The 19,522-nt window shown below is 36.6% G+C and overlaps 1 protein-coding gene across 2 annotated transcripts in view; it reads left to right on the top strand.

Annotated features, from left to right (window-relative positions):
- Cd53 (CD53 molecule) overlaps positions 1-19,274 on the top strand; it is a 36,488-nt gene extending 17,214 nt beyond the window's left edge. The window contains exons 3-9 of one of the 2 annotated variants that reach the window (XM_029537800.1): positions 3,640-3,718; positions 5,333-5,521; positions 8,894-8,968; positions 9,481-9,576; positions 14,682-14,762; positions 15,825-15,908; positions 17,277-19,274. In XM_029537800.1, the coding sequence (XP_029393660.1) occupies positions 3,656-3,718; positions 5,333-5,521; positions 8,894-8,968; positions 9,481-9,576; positions 14,682-14,762; positions 15,825-15,908; positions 17,277-17,348 (660 nt within the window). In that variant the 5' untranslated portion in view covers positions 3,640-3,655 and the 3' untranslated portion in view covers positions 17,349-19,274. The remainder of the gene's footprint in view (positions 1-3,639; positions 3,719-5,332; positions 5,522-8,893; positions 8,969-9,480; positions 9,577-14,681; positions 14,763-15,824; positions 15,909-17,276) is intronic. The other variant, XM_021196463.1, reaches the window with a different exon arrangement.
- Positions 19,275-19,522: the final 248 nt, after the last annotated feature.

Genomic DNA, 19,522 nt, shown 5'->3' with positions numbered 1-19,522 from the left:
AGACCTGGGAGACTGCTCCTGGGCAGACACCTCTCCTCGGGTGGGAAAAGGCCCCAAATGCCGGCCCAAGCCTTAGTACTGTTCTCGGGCGCACACCCCTCCTCGGGTGGGGAAATGCGCTGGATCGATACCATACTTTCAATACATGAATTTTCATTCTTCTTTCCTAGACTCAATGTTACTGCTATTACAAACTTCATCTTTATATTTATTCTTAACTTCATATAATACTGTTCTTCACAGTCAAGTGCCTATTAAAGACTTTTTAAAAATGTGATAGTTAACTTTTCAGTACTATGACAAAAAACCCAACCAACCAACCAACCAACCAAACAAACAAACAATAGAAAAAACCCCAAGGAAATCAACTGAAATGAGGAAAATTTTACTTTGAGTCATAGTTTCAAAGGTGTGGTTACTGGTCCTCGTGATTTTGGGTGTGTTCTCAGGCTCAAACATTGTGGTAGAAACACAGAAGAGATCAAAAGTATTTACTCATAATATTTGAGCAAGAGAGAGGGAAAGGGAGAAAGAGAAGAGAGGAAGGAGAAAAAGAGACATAAAAAGATAAAACCTACAATGGCACGTGCCCAATGGCCTAATTCTTGAAAACAGAGTCCACATCCTAAAGAATCAATCACCTTTGGATTACACTATTAGTTGGAGACCAAGTTTTCATTTAACACATGAGTCCTTTGGGACCATTTAACATCCAAACAACAGCTAACAAGAAAACATGGCCTATTTTTCCATGAAAGTCATGTTTTGCCTCTGCTCTAACAATCTGCCTGGAAAATTTCTCTATTTCTCATAGTGTGGATCTGCTAGATAGAAATTCCCACAGCTTTTGTATATGTTATAGTTACATCTTAAATGTCATGGATAAATCTCACATATATTATATATTCTTCATATTTTATATTTTTCTTTTTGTCAATATTTATTGAATAGAAAATACTGAGATGACATTTTTGAGTGTTTTAATACTTTAAACAAGTTTCTCCATCTCTCCTGGATTGACTGTTTTCTTTTCTTTTTTCTAAGATTTTTTTTTATTCATTTGATGTCTATGAGTACACTGTTGCTGTGTTCAGACACACCAGAAGAGGGCATCGGATCCCATTATAGATGGCTGTGAACCACCGTGTGGTTGCTGGGAATTGAACTCAGGACCTCTGGAAGAGCAGTCAGTGCTCTTAACCTCTTAACCGCTGAGCCATCTCTCCAGCCCGGATTGACTGTTTTCTGATAAGTCTGTTCTTATTCTTCTATTAGCTCCTTTGTGTCTGATACATCTTGTTTCTTTTGGCTATTTTAAGATTTCATTTTTATCATTGGTTGGGTAATTTATAATATTTTTACTATGGAGTATAATTTTTTATACTTGGATTTCATTGAGGTTCTTTGACATAAGTAAAATATTTTAATCTAGTTAGAATTTATTATGGATATTAATTCTTTGAATATTTTTCTCTCTGTTCCTTTGGGGGCCCCCATTACATAGAAATTATGATACTCAATATTGTCTCTTCATTTAGAAGTACTCTATTATTTAAATTTTTGTTGTCTGTCCTTTTTGATATTTTCTCACTACCTTAAAGTTCATTAATTTTTTTCTTATGTAATATCTACTCTTCCTTTAATATATTCTAGTATATTTTCATTTTAGGCATTGCAGTTTTATCTTTAGCAGCCCAGTTTGCACATGTGTACTCAGGTGCATGCACACATAGGCACACACACATAGACACACACACACACACACACACACACACACACACACTTATATGATGCAGGAACTCATTATGCAATGCAGGATGACCTTAAATTGTTAACTCTCTAGCCTAAGCATCCCCAGCATTGGGATTACAGGCATGTGCCATCATATGCACATCTTGAAATGAGAGATTAACATGGTTTATCTAGATGGGCATTGTCTAGATATAATTCTCATTCCCTCTCTCTCTCTCCTTGTCTCTCTTTTGCTCTCTATCTTCTCTATCTCTATCTCTCCCTCTCTCCATCTCTCCTTCTCTCCCTCCCTCCCTCCCTCCCTCCCTCCCTCCCTTCTTTCCTTCCTCTATTCCTTTCTATTCTCTCTTTCTTGCTCATTTCATTTGTCTCCCTTGTCACCTCCAATATTTGTAGTGTCCTGTCCAATGGCATATGTCAAAGAATGATAGAGTTGGACATCTAATGTACTCCTCTGGTGCACACATATACATATATACATATACCATTTATATACATCATACACATTCACAAAGTGGTATCTATGCAAAAATGATAGTGTCATTTAAAAGACTGTGCTCATATTGTGGTCTTTTTTAACTTCCTCAATATATATTGTGTGTCTAATTTCTGCTACAACACTGACATCTATTGGAAAATGTCTAATCCTTAGTCATGGTCATATTTAGAACAGAAATATAGATGGTTGTACATAAAAGGGTAAATGAAGCATAGTTCACACTTTCATATGGAGAGGCTTTACAGACCATTCAATAAGAAATGATGAAAAAAAGAGGCCATGAATTAAAAGGAGAGTAGGAAAGGGTATATGAGAGGGTTTGGAGGGAGGACAAGGAAGAGAGAAATATTATAATTAAAATACAGTTACAAAATGAAACAATAACAGTGTATTTAGGATATAATGAATCTCAAGACAGTTAAAGAACTTTCTGATCAGGTCACTGGCCTTCTGCCCTGATTGATCAGCCAATTCTGACCTCAAAGGCTGTTTTCTTGAGTATCCATACATTAGTCACTGATGTCACACAGGACCAAAAGCACTGGCTTACTTTGTGTCCTTGTGACTCATCTTTTTGTAAGAATGGCTCTATTGTTGGGTCATAGGGCTTACTATAACACCAAACATGGCTTGCTGAGTTGGAAAACATTTAACTTTAAAGATGATAGCTTTTCAAATGGGGCTTCAATTTTCAACATGTGAAAGTGGGGGATTGGGAAAATTTTCCGAGATGAGAGATAAAGCTTAAACACAAGAAGGTGGTGATAATCCTTGGAGTCTGAGAACTCTAATTTTGGAGTATATGATGCTATCTTATAATACCAAATTCATCTACAAAAGCCTATACTCAACAAAACTGGAAAATCTGGATGAAATGAACAATTTTCTATACAGATTCCAAATATCAAAGTTAAATCAGGACCAAATAAACAATCTAAACAGTCTCATAACCCCTCAAGAAATAGAAGCAGTCATTAATAGTCTCCCAACTAAATCCAGGACCAGATGGATAGTGCCGAGATCTATTAGACCTTCAAAGAAGACTTAATACCAATACTCTTCAAACTATTTCACAAACTAGAAACAGAGGAACACTACCCAATTTGTTCTATAAAGTCACAATTACTCTGATACCAAAACCACACAAAGACACAACAAAGAAAGAGAACTTCAAACCAATTTTCCTTATGAATATTGATACAAAATTACTCAATAAAATTCTTGCAAACTGAATCCAAGAACACATTAAAACAATCATCCACCATGGTCAAATAGGATTCATCCAAGGGATACAGGGATTGTTCAATATAAGGAAATCCATCAAGGTAATCCTCTATATAAACAAATTCATCTAGAAATTCTTTTATTCTTCCTTTTGTTTTTTTTAGGGCATACTATCCCAGCATGGGCATGAGCAGCCTGAAATTGCTGAAATATGTTCTGTTTATATTTAACTTGCTTTTTTGGGTAAGTACCCCCTTTTGAAATGTCTGAAATAATAATCCTTCATTCCAGCTAAGATGTCCTTTCTTAAGGAAGAGTATAGTACAGAATGTGAACTATGCATGCCTGGGTAATATCTAGAACATTTTACCTAGGCACAAATCAGTAATAATTTCCTCACTTTCTACCTTCGTGTGACACCATAAACCTACAAAATTGAAAAATATCAGTGCAATTAATAATGAAGGTGCTCAGTCTCTCTGGGGATTTAGGGATGCATTACAAGAAGCTGGCATCTGTAAAACAAATAGATTAAAATTTGGGTATTAAATTCTACCCTCTCCTCATCCCTGGTGGCATGGAAGAATACTGACAGAGAATTCTTACTAAAGTTCTATTTCTAAATTAAAAAAATTATCTATGCTGACTTCTGAAGTACCTAGGTTCATTTCTTCAGTCATCCTGGTCAGTGCGTGTTGTTGATAATTTTCTTTTTGACAGTCATTCTGATGGGATGGACTTGAGACTCCATGTAGTTTTGATGTAGCTAGAGATGTTGAACATTTTTTCACTTGATTATTGACTGCACTTCATTCTTATAAAATTGCCTGCTTATTTCCATTGTTCATTTGTTGGTTGGATTTGTTGTTCTTTTCTTCTTCTTTTTTTTAACTTCCATATGATCTAGCCATTTTACTTCTCGTTTTGTCTCCAAAAGAATCATAATCACCTGACAGCAAAGACAGATGCCCATCCATGCTTTCACTCCACCATTATCAAGAGCTAAATTGTTTTTACAGATTATATATCCATCAACAGGTGACTGTATATATGTACATGTCTAAATATGCTATATGTACATAATAGATCTTTCCTAAGCCAAAATGAAGAGTGAAATCATGCAGAAAAATAAATGAAACTTGAGGTTACTTTGAAATAAGTCATTCCTACTTAGAAAAGTACTTCATCTTCCTTCATTTGTGGAAGCTAAGAAAAATATGAAAAACATTTAACTAAAAAGGAGGACTATAGAAATGGGAAGGAAGAAATGCAAAAGAGAAAGCAGACTAGAATGATCAATAGAGCAGTGAATATGTTTAAATTACATTATGTGGTTGATGTGTAGAAATATAACAAAAGCTTTTTGTATAGTTAACATAGATTAATAAAAATGTAAAGTTTACAGACACACATATCCTTATGCTTGATAATTAACATGAAAAGAAGAGGTGAATATCATTATAAGTCTGGTTTCTTTTGTAGTCTTCCTATCAAGATGACCTTCCTCAAAGAGAGTGACACTTCTACATGGTAATACTTTCCAAAGGAAAGGATCTGTATGGCCAATTGAGTGGATAAGAGATAGAATATCTAAAGTATTGTTAGGCTTCTGTATAGTGAAGGTAGTAGATGATCTTTTCTTGATATCTCAAAGTGTGTAGTAAAAGATATCAGTGTAATTCTATATGAAGAAACCAGTATTTCCTTTCTATTATGAGAGTGGAGAACTTAGTAAAGAGGTGAGCTCATGAGTCTTGAGTCAGCAAAACCAGGTAACTGATCTCAAGAAGGTGAAAATATAAATAAAGAGATATTTAAGAACAATATTAACCTTAGAATGCAATTTCTTCCTTTCAGGTCTGTGGCTGTTGCATTTTGGGCTTTGGGATCTACCTCCTGGTCCAAAATACCTATGGAGTACTCTTCCGTAACCTCCCCTTCCTGACACTTGGCAACATTCTGGTCATTGTGGGCTCCATTATCATGGTAGTTGCCTTCTTGGGTTGCATGGGCTCAATCAAGGAGAATAAGTGCCTGCTTATGTCGGTGAGTCATTGTAGCAGCTGTGATATTCTGAGTTTGGGTAGATAATGGCTCAAATCTGGGGTAATATGTTTCATGGTATATTACTTTTGTGAAATATCCACATTCAAGAGCAGAGAGGCTCACAGTGGTGGCACATGTCTTTAGATCCAGCACTCAGGAGTCAGAGGCAAGTGGATCTCTGAGTTTGGGGCCAACTTAGTCTACAGAGCAAGGTCTACAGAATAGTCAGGGTTACACAAAGAATCTCTGTTTTGGAAAAAAAAGAGCAGAGGGTCAATAAATACACAGATTACATATTGATTCTTTTAATGCTTTTGCAACTCAGATGACAACCTATGAAAAATGCACCCACAGTGCCTTGGGCTCTCCCATCCCAGTCTATATAAAAACACCACCAGACAAGCATCCCCACAGTCTAACTTGACTTAGATAATTTTTCAAGTAAATTTTTTTCAGTTGATTCTAGGTTGTGTCAAGTTTATAATAAAAACTAACCAATACAGTCTATCCCTTGTCAGTTTAAGACACATGAACTTTGAGCCATAACTTTGAGTCATAACTTTCTATCCTTTATTCCCTGTTAATATCCGAATCTAAAATATAGTCCAATTCCATAAATTCCCCAAAGCCTTACAAATTTTTCAAGACTCCAAACTCCAAGATCTTTTAAAGTGAGCTCCTATAAAATAAAGAAATTACGTATGTAAGCATTGTTATTCTGATGAATCATGAAGTAAAAACAACCATGTCCAAGCAAACAAAAAGCTAGTGGTAGGTTTTATTCACAATATATTTCAACAATTAATTTTTCTAAAGGCTATGGATTAGAAAAAGAGCAAGAAAATGCTTATAGGAGAGTTTGGAGGGAAAAAATGAAAGGGGAAAATAATATAATTATATTTAAAATATCCCCCAAAATCCCAAAAGAAAATTCAGCAGTGTATAGATCAAATCTCAAAGCTCCTATGTCTAGAAGCTGTGCATTATATTCTGGGCTTCAAACAACTTGGGTAGTCCAACCCCTCCAGTAATGTTTCCTGTAGTACACACAGGTTCTCTCTTCATAGCAGGCCAACTTCACTCTACAATGGTAGCTCTCCTTGGTAGATGTTGGCATTTCCAGTGCCGTGGGGATCTCCACTGAAACTAAGGCATCACCTCCACTAGTGGCCTCTCAGGGCCTCTCTACAAAAGATCTAAACCTACCACAAAGTTCTAATACTCAGTTGCTCTCCATGACTACTTCATGCCTTCAAAATTAGTACCACGGGAATGATTATTACATTTCCAGATTCTGCTGCAAGCTCAAGATGTACCTTTTCCTACTGGGCCAAAGCTATATCAGCTTCTGTTTGATGAGTCTGAGGAAACAATTTCTATTGTCCTAATGAAACACAAGGCGTTCACTTTAGTGATACTGCTCTCTTTGACAACCATAGCTGCTTTTTTAGTCCCCACATGAACAGTATACATAGTTTACTGGGTAAAATACTTCACTAAAAAGCTCCCTGTCCTGAATGTATCATGCCAGTGAAGTACAGGAGGGTTTACTTCAATGATGCTCATCTCTGATAAATCATAGCTTTCTACTGCTCCAGTATGAACATCACAAATAGGTTGTGAGCCAAAATGTTAGGCCAGTTAATGACTAAGACCATGATCTGGACCTTCACTCTTAGTAAGTCCTTTTTTAATACGCCACATGAATATCCCAATAAGCTCTACCCACATCACTCAATGGGATTTTTTTTTTAGATCAAAGTCCAATATCTTCCTTATTCCTCAAAAAGTTAGATTCCCCAAAACATCACCAGATTCATCACAGTAAAGCTTCCTTGGTACCAATTTATTATTTTATTTCCTTTATGTTGCTGTGATAAAATACATTGAAAAGGAAAAACTTAAAATAGAAAGGTATTTGATCCTATTAATATAAGAAGTACATTCCATTATTTCATGAAAAGAACTTAAAGCATTACGTCTATAGTCAAGAGCAAATAGAGAACAAATACATGAATACTTGATTACTTGCTATGTATTCTCAGATATCTTTCTTTAGTCTTATACAATTCAGGTCCAGACAATGAAATAATGCTACCAAGAGTCAGGATTAATCTTCCCACTTTAATTAACAATTAAAACAGTCCCCCACAGACATACCCACAGATCAAACTAATCTAGACAAATCCTCAATTTACTGAGGAATTACCAGTCAATTCTAGGTTGTCAAGTACATAATTAAAGCTAACTCTCATAGTATCTCTTACCCTCCAAGATATTCTTACTGGGCTCCCAAGGATATGCAGAAGAAGACATTACTTTTATCTTTTATATCCATTTTACACTATCAGTAATGGTTCTTGTCACCATCATGTCCTCCCACTACATAGTATTTTTCCTTGATTTCTGCTTAAAATTAGTTATCTTTCTGCATAAATTCTCATATAAGGACATACTTCAGGATCTGGCACTTAGTAATTAACTGATGAAAACAATAATCAGTAGTTTACCATGGTGACCCCCTAAATGGTATAGAACTCTTCCTGAATTCATGCACTAAGTAGCCTTCATAGTAGCAGTGACCCAGTTTAGGCAATGCCTGCATTCTTATGTGTTCCCATTTTGCTTATCTCTTAAGTCATATGATCAATCTTCTCTTGTAGATCAACACTTAACCAAGAGCCAAGATTAACAATAGTAATAATAATTTCAAAAGGAAGTCTCTATTATCAAATAGTTTTCAGACATAGCAAATGATAGGAAATATCAGAGACAGAAAACATTATTTAAGCAGTCAAAATTGGTGTTTAAATTTAAAAAATGAAGAACAGTGAAATTGTGAAAGTTTTTGTGTGTATAAATGTTAAAATTAAAATTTGGAGACAAAATGACTTAGAACTATAATTAGGTTTCCCCTTCCCTTCCTCTGTACAAATGTTTTCCTAAACTGTATCATTGTCTATCCTCTATCTTGAGCTAGACTTGATCTAATATATGGGACCAGGACCCAAACACATATTTTACTTTCCTGTGTTTTTGCTCTACTGTTTCACTGAGATGATTCAAAAACACTGATTCAACAATATTAGAACAAAGTTAGAGGGCACCTTGTCTTCCCTATGGAGTCCTGCTGTGGTAAAAGAGCACATATTCCTTCAAACAAGAGAGAACGTAAGAAGCCCTGAGGAGGCAGGAGGAATTCAGTTCTTATGCATGATTGTGTGTGTGTGTGCATGCACGCACACACGCGCGCATGCCTGTGTACACGTAGGCAAACACATGCACATATTTGTAGACCTGTTTGCTATCAAAGCAGAGAGAGGTAGATCAGAAGCAGATCCATGCTCTGATAATTTTTCTGCTTTATCACAGTTCTTTGTTCTGCTGCTGATTATTCTCCTTGCTGAGGTGACCTTAGCCATCCTGCTCTTTGTGTATGAACAAAAGGTAAGTTATGAAAACATGACCTCTCTTATTGCCAAGAAGGGGAATACACATTGGAGAAGTTAGTAAAACCAAATTAGTATTAAGTTATACAAATGAAGTAAGAGAATGAGAGATCAACTGCAATTGAGGGAAAACAATGTCATGAAGATTATATTTGAATGATGCCTTTAAAGAGTAGTAGAGAGCAGATGAAGCAAGCTTATCTTCTTCTTGCCTACTTTTCTCTGTGTTCCTGCCAGTCTTCTCAGTAAGGTGTGACCTTGCTTTGGTTGTTTAACTTTTTTCTTTGTAAAACTATAGTTCTGGAAGGATAAAAGTCAATTATGTATATCTCCCTTAGATACCATATAATCCTCAGCTTCTCTTCCTATATAGTCTCTCACACCTCATTTTCATAGCTCTAACTCCTTGATGGGGGGTGGGACATCAATTTGGTCTACTGGAATTTTCCTATTTCTTGAATTCATCTTGTTTTTACTATGTCTTCTCTGGTTCATCATGATTTGCCACAGCTCAACACATTAGTGGCTGAGGGACTGAATGACAGCATTCAACATTATCACTCTGACAACAGCACCATGAAGGCATGGGACTTCATCCAGACACAAGTGAGTACATAAAGAATCTTGTTCAGATGAGTCAGACTGAACTCAGACTAGACCCTGGAAACAAATATCTCTTTCCTAAAGGTTTCAGACTCTAAGATCTTCAGTTCTAAAGTCCAAAGTAATGGCTTTGCTCTCAGAGGCAGGTGGGTATAGGAGTTAATCCAGTTGGAACAAAAATTGCTGCATTCTATTTAATTCTTTACCAACTCACATAAAATCATTGCTTTAGCCCTAAAAGAATGAAAAGGAGATCCAAATAAATCATATTGGATTGGATACCTATTCTCTAAAATTTTATCAAAATAGCAGCAAAATATAAGAAACTTATTTTAAATATCCAACTCACCAAAATTATATTTTTACCTAGTCCTCTAATGTCACATTCCCCAAACTTCTCCCATACCTATGAACATATACCAACTCTGCATTCTTGCCTTAGAATGTTAGGGAACAAACATGGGCTAGAAAGCAATGCACAGGCATCATCTATGCCTTAAAAGGTATAAACATTTCCTCCCATGATGGATTAATATGTAGCAGATGATAATAACATAGGATATTACAACATATAAAGAAGAACAGGAGAACTTGGAAAAGTTACAACCTCTCTAGATTTCAAATTCCTCATTTGTTTCAATTCATCTTACAAGTCCCTTTTAAAGTTCAAACACACAACAACAACAAAAAATAAATCTCTTGATACATGTCGCCAGCTTCACATCGACTTAGTCACAGTCACCTCATTTAATCCCCTAAACATTTTTTCTAAAATAATCTAAAGCAAATCAAATACTGAACCTTCCATCATCTCACCCACTAAATATCACTAAAGAGTCTGGTTCAGTGGTTAAGATCCCTTATTGTTTTGCCAGAAGTTCTGGGTTTTACAGCACATACATGGTTGCGCATAACTTCCTGGAACTCCAATTTCAAATGATCTGAGGCCCTTTTCTGGCTTCCATATGCTTCCACATACATGTAGTGAACATACAGTCACACATGCACACACACACACACACACACACACACACCACACACACACACACAAACCTACATGTAATTCCTCAAATATCATTAACACTATATTCCAATTATTCCAATTTTCTCTAAAAAATTTCAACTGATTTGAACAAATTAAGATCTAAAAGAGGTCCAAATATTCCATTTGGACATGTATAAAACTTTTTTTATTATTTAACAGTATCCCATTTAATGTTATGTACATGTAAACAAAAATTATGTTGTATGTCCTACAGATTCTACTACTTTCTGTATCTGGCTGGTTTATTCACACAGGTATTTTGATGACAGGAAATCTGTTTCCCAGAAGTATTGTAAATCTAGAGGCTTGATGAAGTCTCACTCTCTCTTCCCCTCTCTTCTTTTAAAATAGTATTTTTATTGAGAATTTTATACAATGTATTCTGATCATTTTCACCCCTCAACTCCTCTCAAATCTACCCCATTTCTATACTCAGTCAAATTTGTATCCTCATTTTATTTATAAACTCACTGAGATCAGTTAATGCTACCTACGTACTTTTCAGTAAGATCATTCCCAGGAATGTACTTCACCTGCCTGTGGTTATACCCTTAAAGAAAGCAGGGTCTCTTTCTTCCAGCATCAATTGCCAATAACTCTAGCTAGGGATAGGACTTCCTGCCCATTATACCCTTCATGATTGTTCTGGTTTTGTGAACACTGACAGAACTGCTGTGAGTTCCTATGTGAAACTGTACTATTGTGTTCACAAAATACGGTTTCCTTATAGCCATGTACCACTTCTGGCTCTTAGACATCTTTGCCCACTCTTCCACTTGGATGCCTCTACCTTGGGAGAAGATTCTGCAATATAGATGTCCAGTTTGGGGATGAGTACTCCATTGTTTCTTATTCTATGCACCTTGACCAGTTATGGTTCTCTGTATTGACCACCATCTACTAAATGAAGCTTCCTTGTTTATGGTTCAATGATCGCTCATTCTGGATACAGTAAAAAGTCATTAGAAATTGATTTGATATTATATCCATTTAGCAAAATAGTAATAGTAGGTTCTCCCCAAGGGGCTATATAACCTACTTGGTCAAAGATTCATGGCCCCAAAAATGATTCCTAACATGTAATATGTCTTAAATCCAAGTAGAAAGTTATTAGCTTAAACCCACAACGTTTGCATCATGACAGCTCTATATACTTAGGATGATCATTATTATAGCTTTAAGGGTTCACAACTCTATGAGATACAGGATTAGGTTTTCTCCTCTGGTAGCTTGCACAGAACCTTTCAGCACTATGAAATCTAGCCATTAGTAATCAAACTTTCTTGTTACATGCTGCAGAAAATTTTGGGTATATGCCCAGGTCCTCAGGTAACACTATGTCCAATTTTCTGAGGAACCACGAGAAAGATTTCCAGAGAGGTTGCACCAGCTTGAAATCCTACTACCAATGAAGGAATGTTCATCTTTCCATCCTCCCCAGCATCTGCTGTCACCTGATCCTAGCCATTCTGACTCCTGTGAGGTTAAATCTCAGGGGTGTTTTGATTTGCATTTCCCTGATGACTAAGAATGTTGAACATTTCTTTAGGTGTTTCTCGGCCATTTGGTATTCCTCCACTTTGTTTAGTTCTGTGCTTATTTATTTATTTATTTATTATTTATTTATTATTTATTATTTACATTCCATATACCATTTCCCTCCATCCACCCTCTGAATGCTCCACATCCCACACCTCCTCCCCACCCCACCCCGTCTCCACGTGAATGCCCCCAACGCCACCCCACCTGACCTCTAATCTCCCTGGGGCTTCTAGTCTCTTGAGGGTTAGGTGCATCATCTCTGAATGAACAGAGACCCGGATTCCTCTACTGTATGTGTGTTGGGGGCCTCATATTGGCTGGTGTATGCTGTCTGTTTGGTGGTCCAGTGTTTGAAAGATCACGGGGGTCCAGATTAATTAAGACTTCTGGTCCTCCTACAGAATCACCCTTCTCCTCAGCTTCTTTCAGCCTTCCCTAATTCAACAACGGGGTCAGCTGCTTTTGTCCATTGGTTGGGTGCGAATATTTGCATCTGACTCAGCTGCTTGTTGAGTCTTTTGGAGGGCACTCATGATAGATCCCATTTTGTGAGCACTCCATAGCCTCAGTAATAGTGTTAGGCCCTGGGACCTCCCATTGAGCTGGATCCCACTTTAGGCCTGTTGCTGGACCTTCTTTTCCTCAGGCTCCTCTCCATTTCCATCCCTGTAATTCTTTCAGACAGGAACAATTATTGGTCAGAGATGTGACTGTGGGATGAGAACCCCATCCCTCACTTGATGTCCTGCCTTCCTACTGGATGTGGGCTCTATAAGTTCCCTCTTCCTACTGTCAGGCATTTCATCTAAGGTCCCTCCTTTTGAGTCTAGGAGTCTCTCACCTCCCAGGTCTCTGGTGCATTCTGGGGGATCTCCCCAACCTATTTCCTGAGGTTTCCTGCCAATTTTTAATAGGATTATTTGATTCTCTGACGTCTAAATTCTTGAGTCCTTTGTATATACTGGATATTAATCCTCTATAAGATGCAGGATCCGTAAAGATCTTTTCCAAAGATTGCTGTTTTTGTCCTATTCACAGTGTCCTTTGCTTATAGAAGCTTTGAAATTTTATGAGATCCCACTGGTAGATTCTTGATCTTTCAGCATAAGCCATTGGTGTTCTGTTCAGGAATTTTTCCTCTGTGTCCATATGTTTGAGGCTCTTCCCCACTTTCTCCTCTATAAGTTTCAGTGTCTCTGGTTTTATGAGGAGGTTCTTGATCCACTTGGAGTTGAGCATTGTACAAGGGGATAAGAATGGATCAATTTGCATTCTTCTACATGCTGACCAGCAGTTGAACCAGCACCATTTGTTGAAAATGCTGTCTTTTTTTCCCACTGGATGGTTTTAGTCTTTTGTCAAAGATCAAGTGACCATAGGTGTTTGGGTTCATTTCTGGGTCTTCAATTCTATTCCACTGATCTTTCTGCCTGTCTCTGTACCAATACCTTACAGTTTTTATCATCATTGCTCTGTAATACAGCTTGAGGTCAGGTATGGTTATTTCCCCAGAAGTTCTGTTACTGTTGAGAATAGTTTTCACTAAAACCCATTACATTTCTTAATATTTATACCTATATGGAAACTTTTACAGCAGTATGTTTCCATATGTTTTTTCAAAAGCTCTTATTGTTAGTTACCCCTTCCATTATTCCATCTGCTATCCTTCCCTTTCATCCTACTTAACTATTCCTATTCCATTTTTCTCCTCTATATGACAGAATTCTACCATCTCTTTTCTAAGATTATCCCCATTCACCTCTACTAGTTTCCTGACCTCTATCTTTACTCCAATTTCAACAAATAATCTAAACATTCAACGCTATTATCCACATATAGTGGAAAAAATATGTGATTTTTTTCTAAGTCTAGTTAACATTCCTCAGGATGATTGTTTCTACCTTCATCCATTTACCTGAAATGTTCTTAATTTAAGTTTTCTTAAGAACTGAATCATATTCAATTCTTAAGTGTACTACATTTTGAATATGCATTTTATTAGTTGATAAACATTTGGCTGTTTACATTTTCTAGCTACTGTGAATAGAGTATCAATAAAAATAGATGAGTTAGTGTCTCTTTAGTAGGATATAGCATCTTTTAAGTGTATATCCCAGAGTGGTATAGCTGGATCATATGTTTCTACCATATGTAATACCACTATACCTGACACTTCCTGTTTTTTCTCATCTAAGCAGCTATCTAATTATTCCGTTATTCAATAATCTCAAGAATCAATGTAGATTTAGTTCTGTGTTATAAGGTCTCTGGGTAGAAAGTACTTGGAAGGTAAAATGTATAAATGGAGCATGTCCTCTAAACTTTCAAGAGGTCTTTTGTGAAAAAAATGGTATAATAGACTTATGAACATTTAGTTCTAAAGAGTCTGTAGACCAATTCTGAATTTTCTTCTCTGGAGTCAGACCTGAATGATAAGCATACTCTTTTATATAATGACTAGTTTTTTGTTTTGTTTTTCTGCTGATTTCCTAATCATCATGTTTGGGGAACTTACTTCCAGCTGCAGTGTTGTGGTGTAAATGGCTCAAGTGATTGGACCAGTGGTCCACCATCTTCCTGCCCACCAGGTGAAGATGTTCAGGTAATTTTCCTGTTATTGGCTTCTTTGTTGAAACTTTTAAATTACAGTAGGTGTTCTAGAAAGCACATAAGCCTTCCACCAAGAAACATAGAACTTTGAACACCACCACCACCATCATCAGCACCACCACCAAGAATGAGCAGGGAAACACCCCCTGCCCCCAATAACTATAGAAGCTTCCAAAATCTAGGAGCAGGTTAATCCAGTTAAGAGATTTGAAGAATATTTTGTTACACAACTAACTCAGTGTGTGTGTGTGTGTGTGTGTGTGTGTGTGTGTGTGTATGTGTGTAGTTTGTATAAAAATATCCAAGAGATGTATCTATCTTGAACAAAAGATGGTTCTTCTTTTGGTCAAAGTATAATTTACAGAATCAGTGTAGCTTGTCAGGTACCTACTTGTCTTCTCTTTTGGAGAAGGCAGATCCATTCCTTTTGTGAAATAAGTTAAATGTAAGTGCGGGAATGAAAGCTTGGGAAAAAGCGTTTTAGAAACTACCTTGACTCTTAATTTTGGGTCTCTATGTAGGAGAAAACAGTCATCTTCAAGTAAACCAAGTTAACTTAGTAAACTAAGATCTTGTCTTGATCCCATGTTGCCTTTTCCCGAGTTTGGAAATCTACAGAGGTGTTTAGGTCTACGGGCTGGGAGTAGTGTTGGTAGGGGCTGGGGCAACATGGCAACTAACAGTCAACAAGTCTTGAAATTTATAGGGTTTGATACTGGCTATTGAAGCTATATTGAGATGTATCTTGATCCAAAGGTTACAAAACCTATAATTCCATATATTAATCTAAGATAAGCACTGAGTGTTCAAATGATGTAGTAAGAAGATGTGTTTCTGACTTATCTCTGAGGGCTAGTTTAAGTTATTTAGGAGGTAAGAGTTCTGTGTCAGGTACAAGTATATTGATAATATCAGGAGAAATGTCACTGACTTAATGTTCTCTACTTTATGTCTGTTCCTTCAAACAAGCAGGCAAATAAAAACATAACATCTGCATCTTGATAAAGTTGACATATTGAATGGTTTCATTAATGCCTGTAATTCCCCCCGCCAGGGTTGTTATAATAAGGCAAAATCGTGGTTTCACTCCAATTTCTTGTATATTGGAATCATTACCATCTGTGTATGTGTGATACAGGTAAGAACTTAATCCCAGGATCCATATAAGGATTAACTGAGTTAAATCACAAAATCTTAGAGAAGTACTAGGGAAGTAGAATGAGGCAGTAAATATATTATTGATGAGTTCCTCAAGTTAAGGAACAAATGATTATATTATCAATTCAACTTAATGGATCCAGAAAATTTGTTAAGATTGTCAAGCAGCACAGTCAGCTATTGGATGGAACACAGGGCCCCCAATGAGGGAGCTAGAGAAAGTATCCAAGGAGCTGAAAGGGGCTGCAACCCTGTAGGAGGAACAAGAATATGAACTAACCAGTACCCCCTGAGCTTGTGTCTCTAGTTGCATATGTAGCAGAGGATGGCCTAGTCGGCCATCAATGGGAGGAGAGGCCCTTGGTCTTTCGAAGATTCTATGCCCCAGTACAGGGGAATGCCAGGGCCAGGAAGCAGGAATGGGTGGGTTGGGGAACAGGGCATGGGGAGGGTATAGGAGACATTCAGAGAGGAAACTAGGAAAGGGGATAGCATTTGAAATGTAAAAGAAGAAAATATCTAATAAGTAAAGAAATCGACATTTTTTTTTTAAAATAAAAGAGTGTCAAGCAGAATCCCACTTTAGTCACTAACTTAGCTGGTCTGGAAGTGATTAAATAGCTCACTTAAAAACATGGCCTTCGCCGGGCGTGGTGGAGCACGCCTTTAATCCCAGCACTCGGGAGGCAGAGACAGGCGGATTTCTGATTTCTTAGTTCAAGCCAGCCTGGTCTACAAAGTGAGTTCCAGGACAGCCAGAGTTATACAGAGAAACCCTGTCTCAAAAACATACCCAATAAATAAATAAATAAATAAAATTATTAAAAAAAAAACTTGGCCTTCTATGTTAAGAAGGAAGTGATGATGGAAATTTGAATTATTTTCCCTTTGTGCTTGCACCTGGTTTGACTAGTGAAAGGTAAATTTTTTCTTGTTTTGATATCTGATATTCATAACACTATATTCTACCCAATATTGGGCATATTCTATGTTACTTAAGATATAGTCAAGAAATACAAGGAAGATGAAACAAAGGAAACATAAGGCTTTGGCAGAGTTGACTTATTTTTCTTGTACTGTTTCCTGAGGGTAACTTGAATATATAGCTGAGTTACTGACTTCTTAAAAGATAAAAAATGTTTTCAAGAGTTTCTTTTCTATCATAATACAACTGTCCCCATTTTTCTCTCTAATATTAAACTTAAAAAGAGTAATTCTGTAGTTGGGAGTGGTGTTTAGTGGTGTTAGTGTGATGGAAATCTTGTTTTTCTATGTTAGCAAACTCCAGAACTGTGGGAGAAATGTTTTCTCTGATGAAGACCTCATATTTTCTTAATTCTCTTCTCAGGTGCTGGGGATGTCCTTTGCACTGACACTCAACTGCCAGATTGACAAAACCAGTCAGGCTTTAGGGCTGTGACTTGCACCTACCCCCTGCTTAAGTGACTTACTCCTCTCTAGAAAGTCAAAGCATCCATTCCATGAGGACTTAAACAATTACCTGCCTGACTGGCATTTTGGCTTCTTCTTATTCCTTCTTTGACTGGATCTCTGTCTTATACACATCCAGTGAAGAGAATATTTGTCATGAACTTCCCATATCAAGCAGAAGACAAACATTAACCAACTGATAGCAGTAACCATATCCCTTAAAGATGGTGAAACATACCTGGGTGTTTTTTACATACTTGGGTATTTTTTTAAGAGACATTGTAGCACTGGTGGTTTGAGATCCACTGCCAGCTGCTGGTGTGGATATATCTCAGAGTACTGGCCTAGCACATGTGAGCCCTTGAGTTTAGCTCCAAATACTATAAAAAAGAGGTCCTAACAATTGTCAAATCAATCTCTAGCCTATAAATCTTGCTACTTCCATTCTACAAAGTCACATAAGAGAGAAGCTGAAGGAAAATTTTGAGTCCCATTCATTAGATAATTGACATATTCAGTTTGTTCTGAATACAGTCTGTGGTAATGGGAATCATACAGAGATCTTTTATCTCTGGAAAAATTCCAATTTCTTTGTCTTATTTTGTTCCATCCATCCATCCATCCACCCACCTATCCATCCATCCAGAAAAGAATAATTATTCCCATCTTATTGTTAGCAAGTCTGGTAGCCTTGAATTACATTGCCATAAAACAACCCAGATGTATTAATATCTCCAGTGTGTTAACTGATAATCACATCCATGTTTATGTTTTATTTCTCTATTAAATAAGGTTCTGTTAATGTATCATTTTAACCTGTTAATAAAAATAGTTTATAATCACCATTCATCAAACGTTTGACTCATTCTGATATTTCTGTTAGCAAGCCAAATATATGTTATATTTCTGTATAACAAATTAGTTCAAAATGTAGTGGCTAAGAACCTATATATTTGTTTTATATATTGATTGATTTAAAGACAGCATTTTGCTATGCAGCCCAGGCTGTCTTGGAACTTACTATATGACCAAAGCCGGCACCAAACTCATGATAAACCTGCTTTTAACTTCTGAATATTAGAATTACAGGTAAGTGCTACTAAGTCAGAACAAACGTTTATTGTCTGATGGTTTTATGTAATCAAGAGTGTGGAAGTAACTTAGAAAAATGATTATAGATAGTTGATTTTTGCATATAGTGATTAAGTGGTCAGTCATATCTCCCACCATCTCATGTCTCATTGGAAAATTAATCCACTGTCATGTTCTCATATAGTTGTAATGAGCCTCATAAAATGGCCACACATAATTTTATATGGGTAGTTTCCTGCATAATGAGACAGGTAAGACATAAAATGATGTGTAGCATCCAAGACAGAAGTCATAGCACTTTTATAACTTAACCCAGAAATGATGCCATCAGTTATTCTGGGTCAAAAGTTCAATTTCCACCCAGGGCAATATTACACAATGGGCATATGACTACTAGGAAGTTGAGATCATTGCTGGCCAAATGAGAGATTGCTAATCATCTCATACGTTCTATGTCAAAAAATATGGTATACTTGTCTATATATGTATAAACATAACTATAGTCTATAAAGTAGAAAATTAGAACACATATAATATAATGTCTAATTTACAGAACTCACAAGAATAGAAAAGAATTGGTTCCTGTTTTAGAAATGTTCTGTAGAATTCTCTGACTTGCTTTAAGGAAAACTGGTTATTTTAGTGGTGCTCTATAAGGAAAATATCTATTGCATTTTCTGAGTCATATAAAGAGAAGAGTCATGTATTCCTCTTCTTTATTCAAACTAACACTTAGTGGTGACATTACCAGTAAGTTTTCCTGCCTAATGCCTGAGCTTTGTTCTTAGCTCTATTTTGTTCTTCACTCCTAATAAAATGTTATGGACTTCTAAGGATTTACCTATCAAGTATTACTAAATCCATCTATCTCATCATCTTAGTCCTTGCAGTCTTTCAACCCATTGTATTAGTCAGGGTTCTCTAGAGTCACAGAACTCATGGAATGTCTCTCTATTTTGAGGGAATTTATTGTGATGACTTACAGACTGTAGTCCAACTAACCCAACAATGGTCAGCTGTGAATGGGAAGTTGAAGAATCTAGTAGTTGCTCAGTCCCAAGAGATTAGTTG

This window comes from Mus pahari, chromosome 4 (genome assembly GCF_900095145.1).
Source record: "Mus pahari chromosome 4, PAHARI_EIJ_v1.1, whole genome shotgun sequence".
In the NCBI taxonomy this organism is placed as follows: Eukaryota; Metazoa; Chordata; class Mammalia; order Rodentia; family Muridae; genus Mus; species Mus pahari.
Note: the sequence above shows the minus strand (reverse complement) of the source record. Positions and strands in the feature narration are given on the sequence as shown.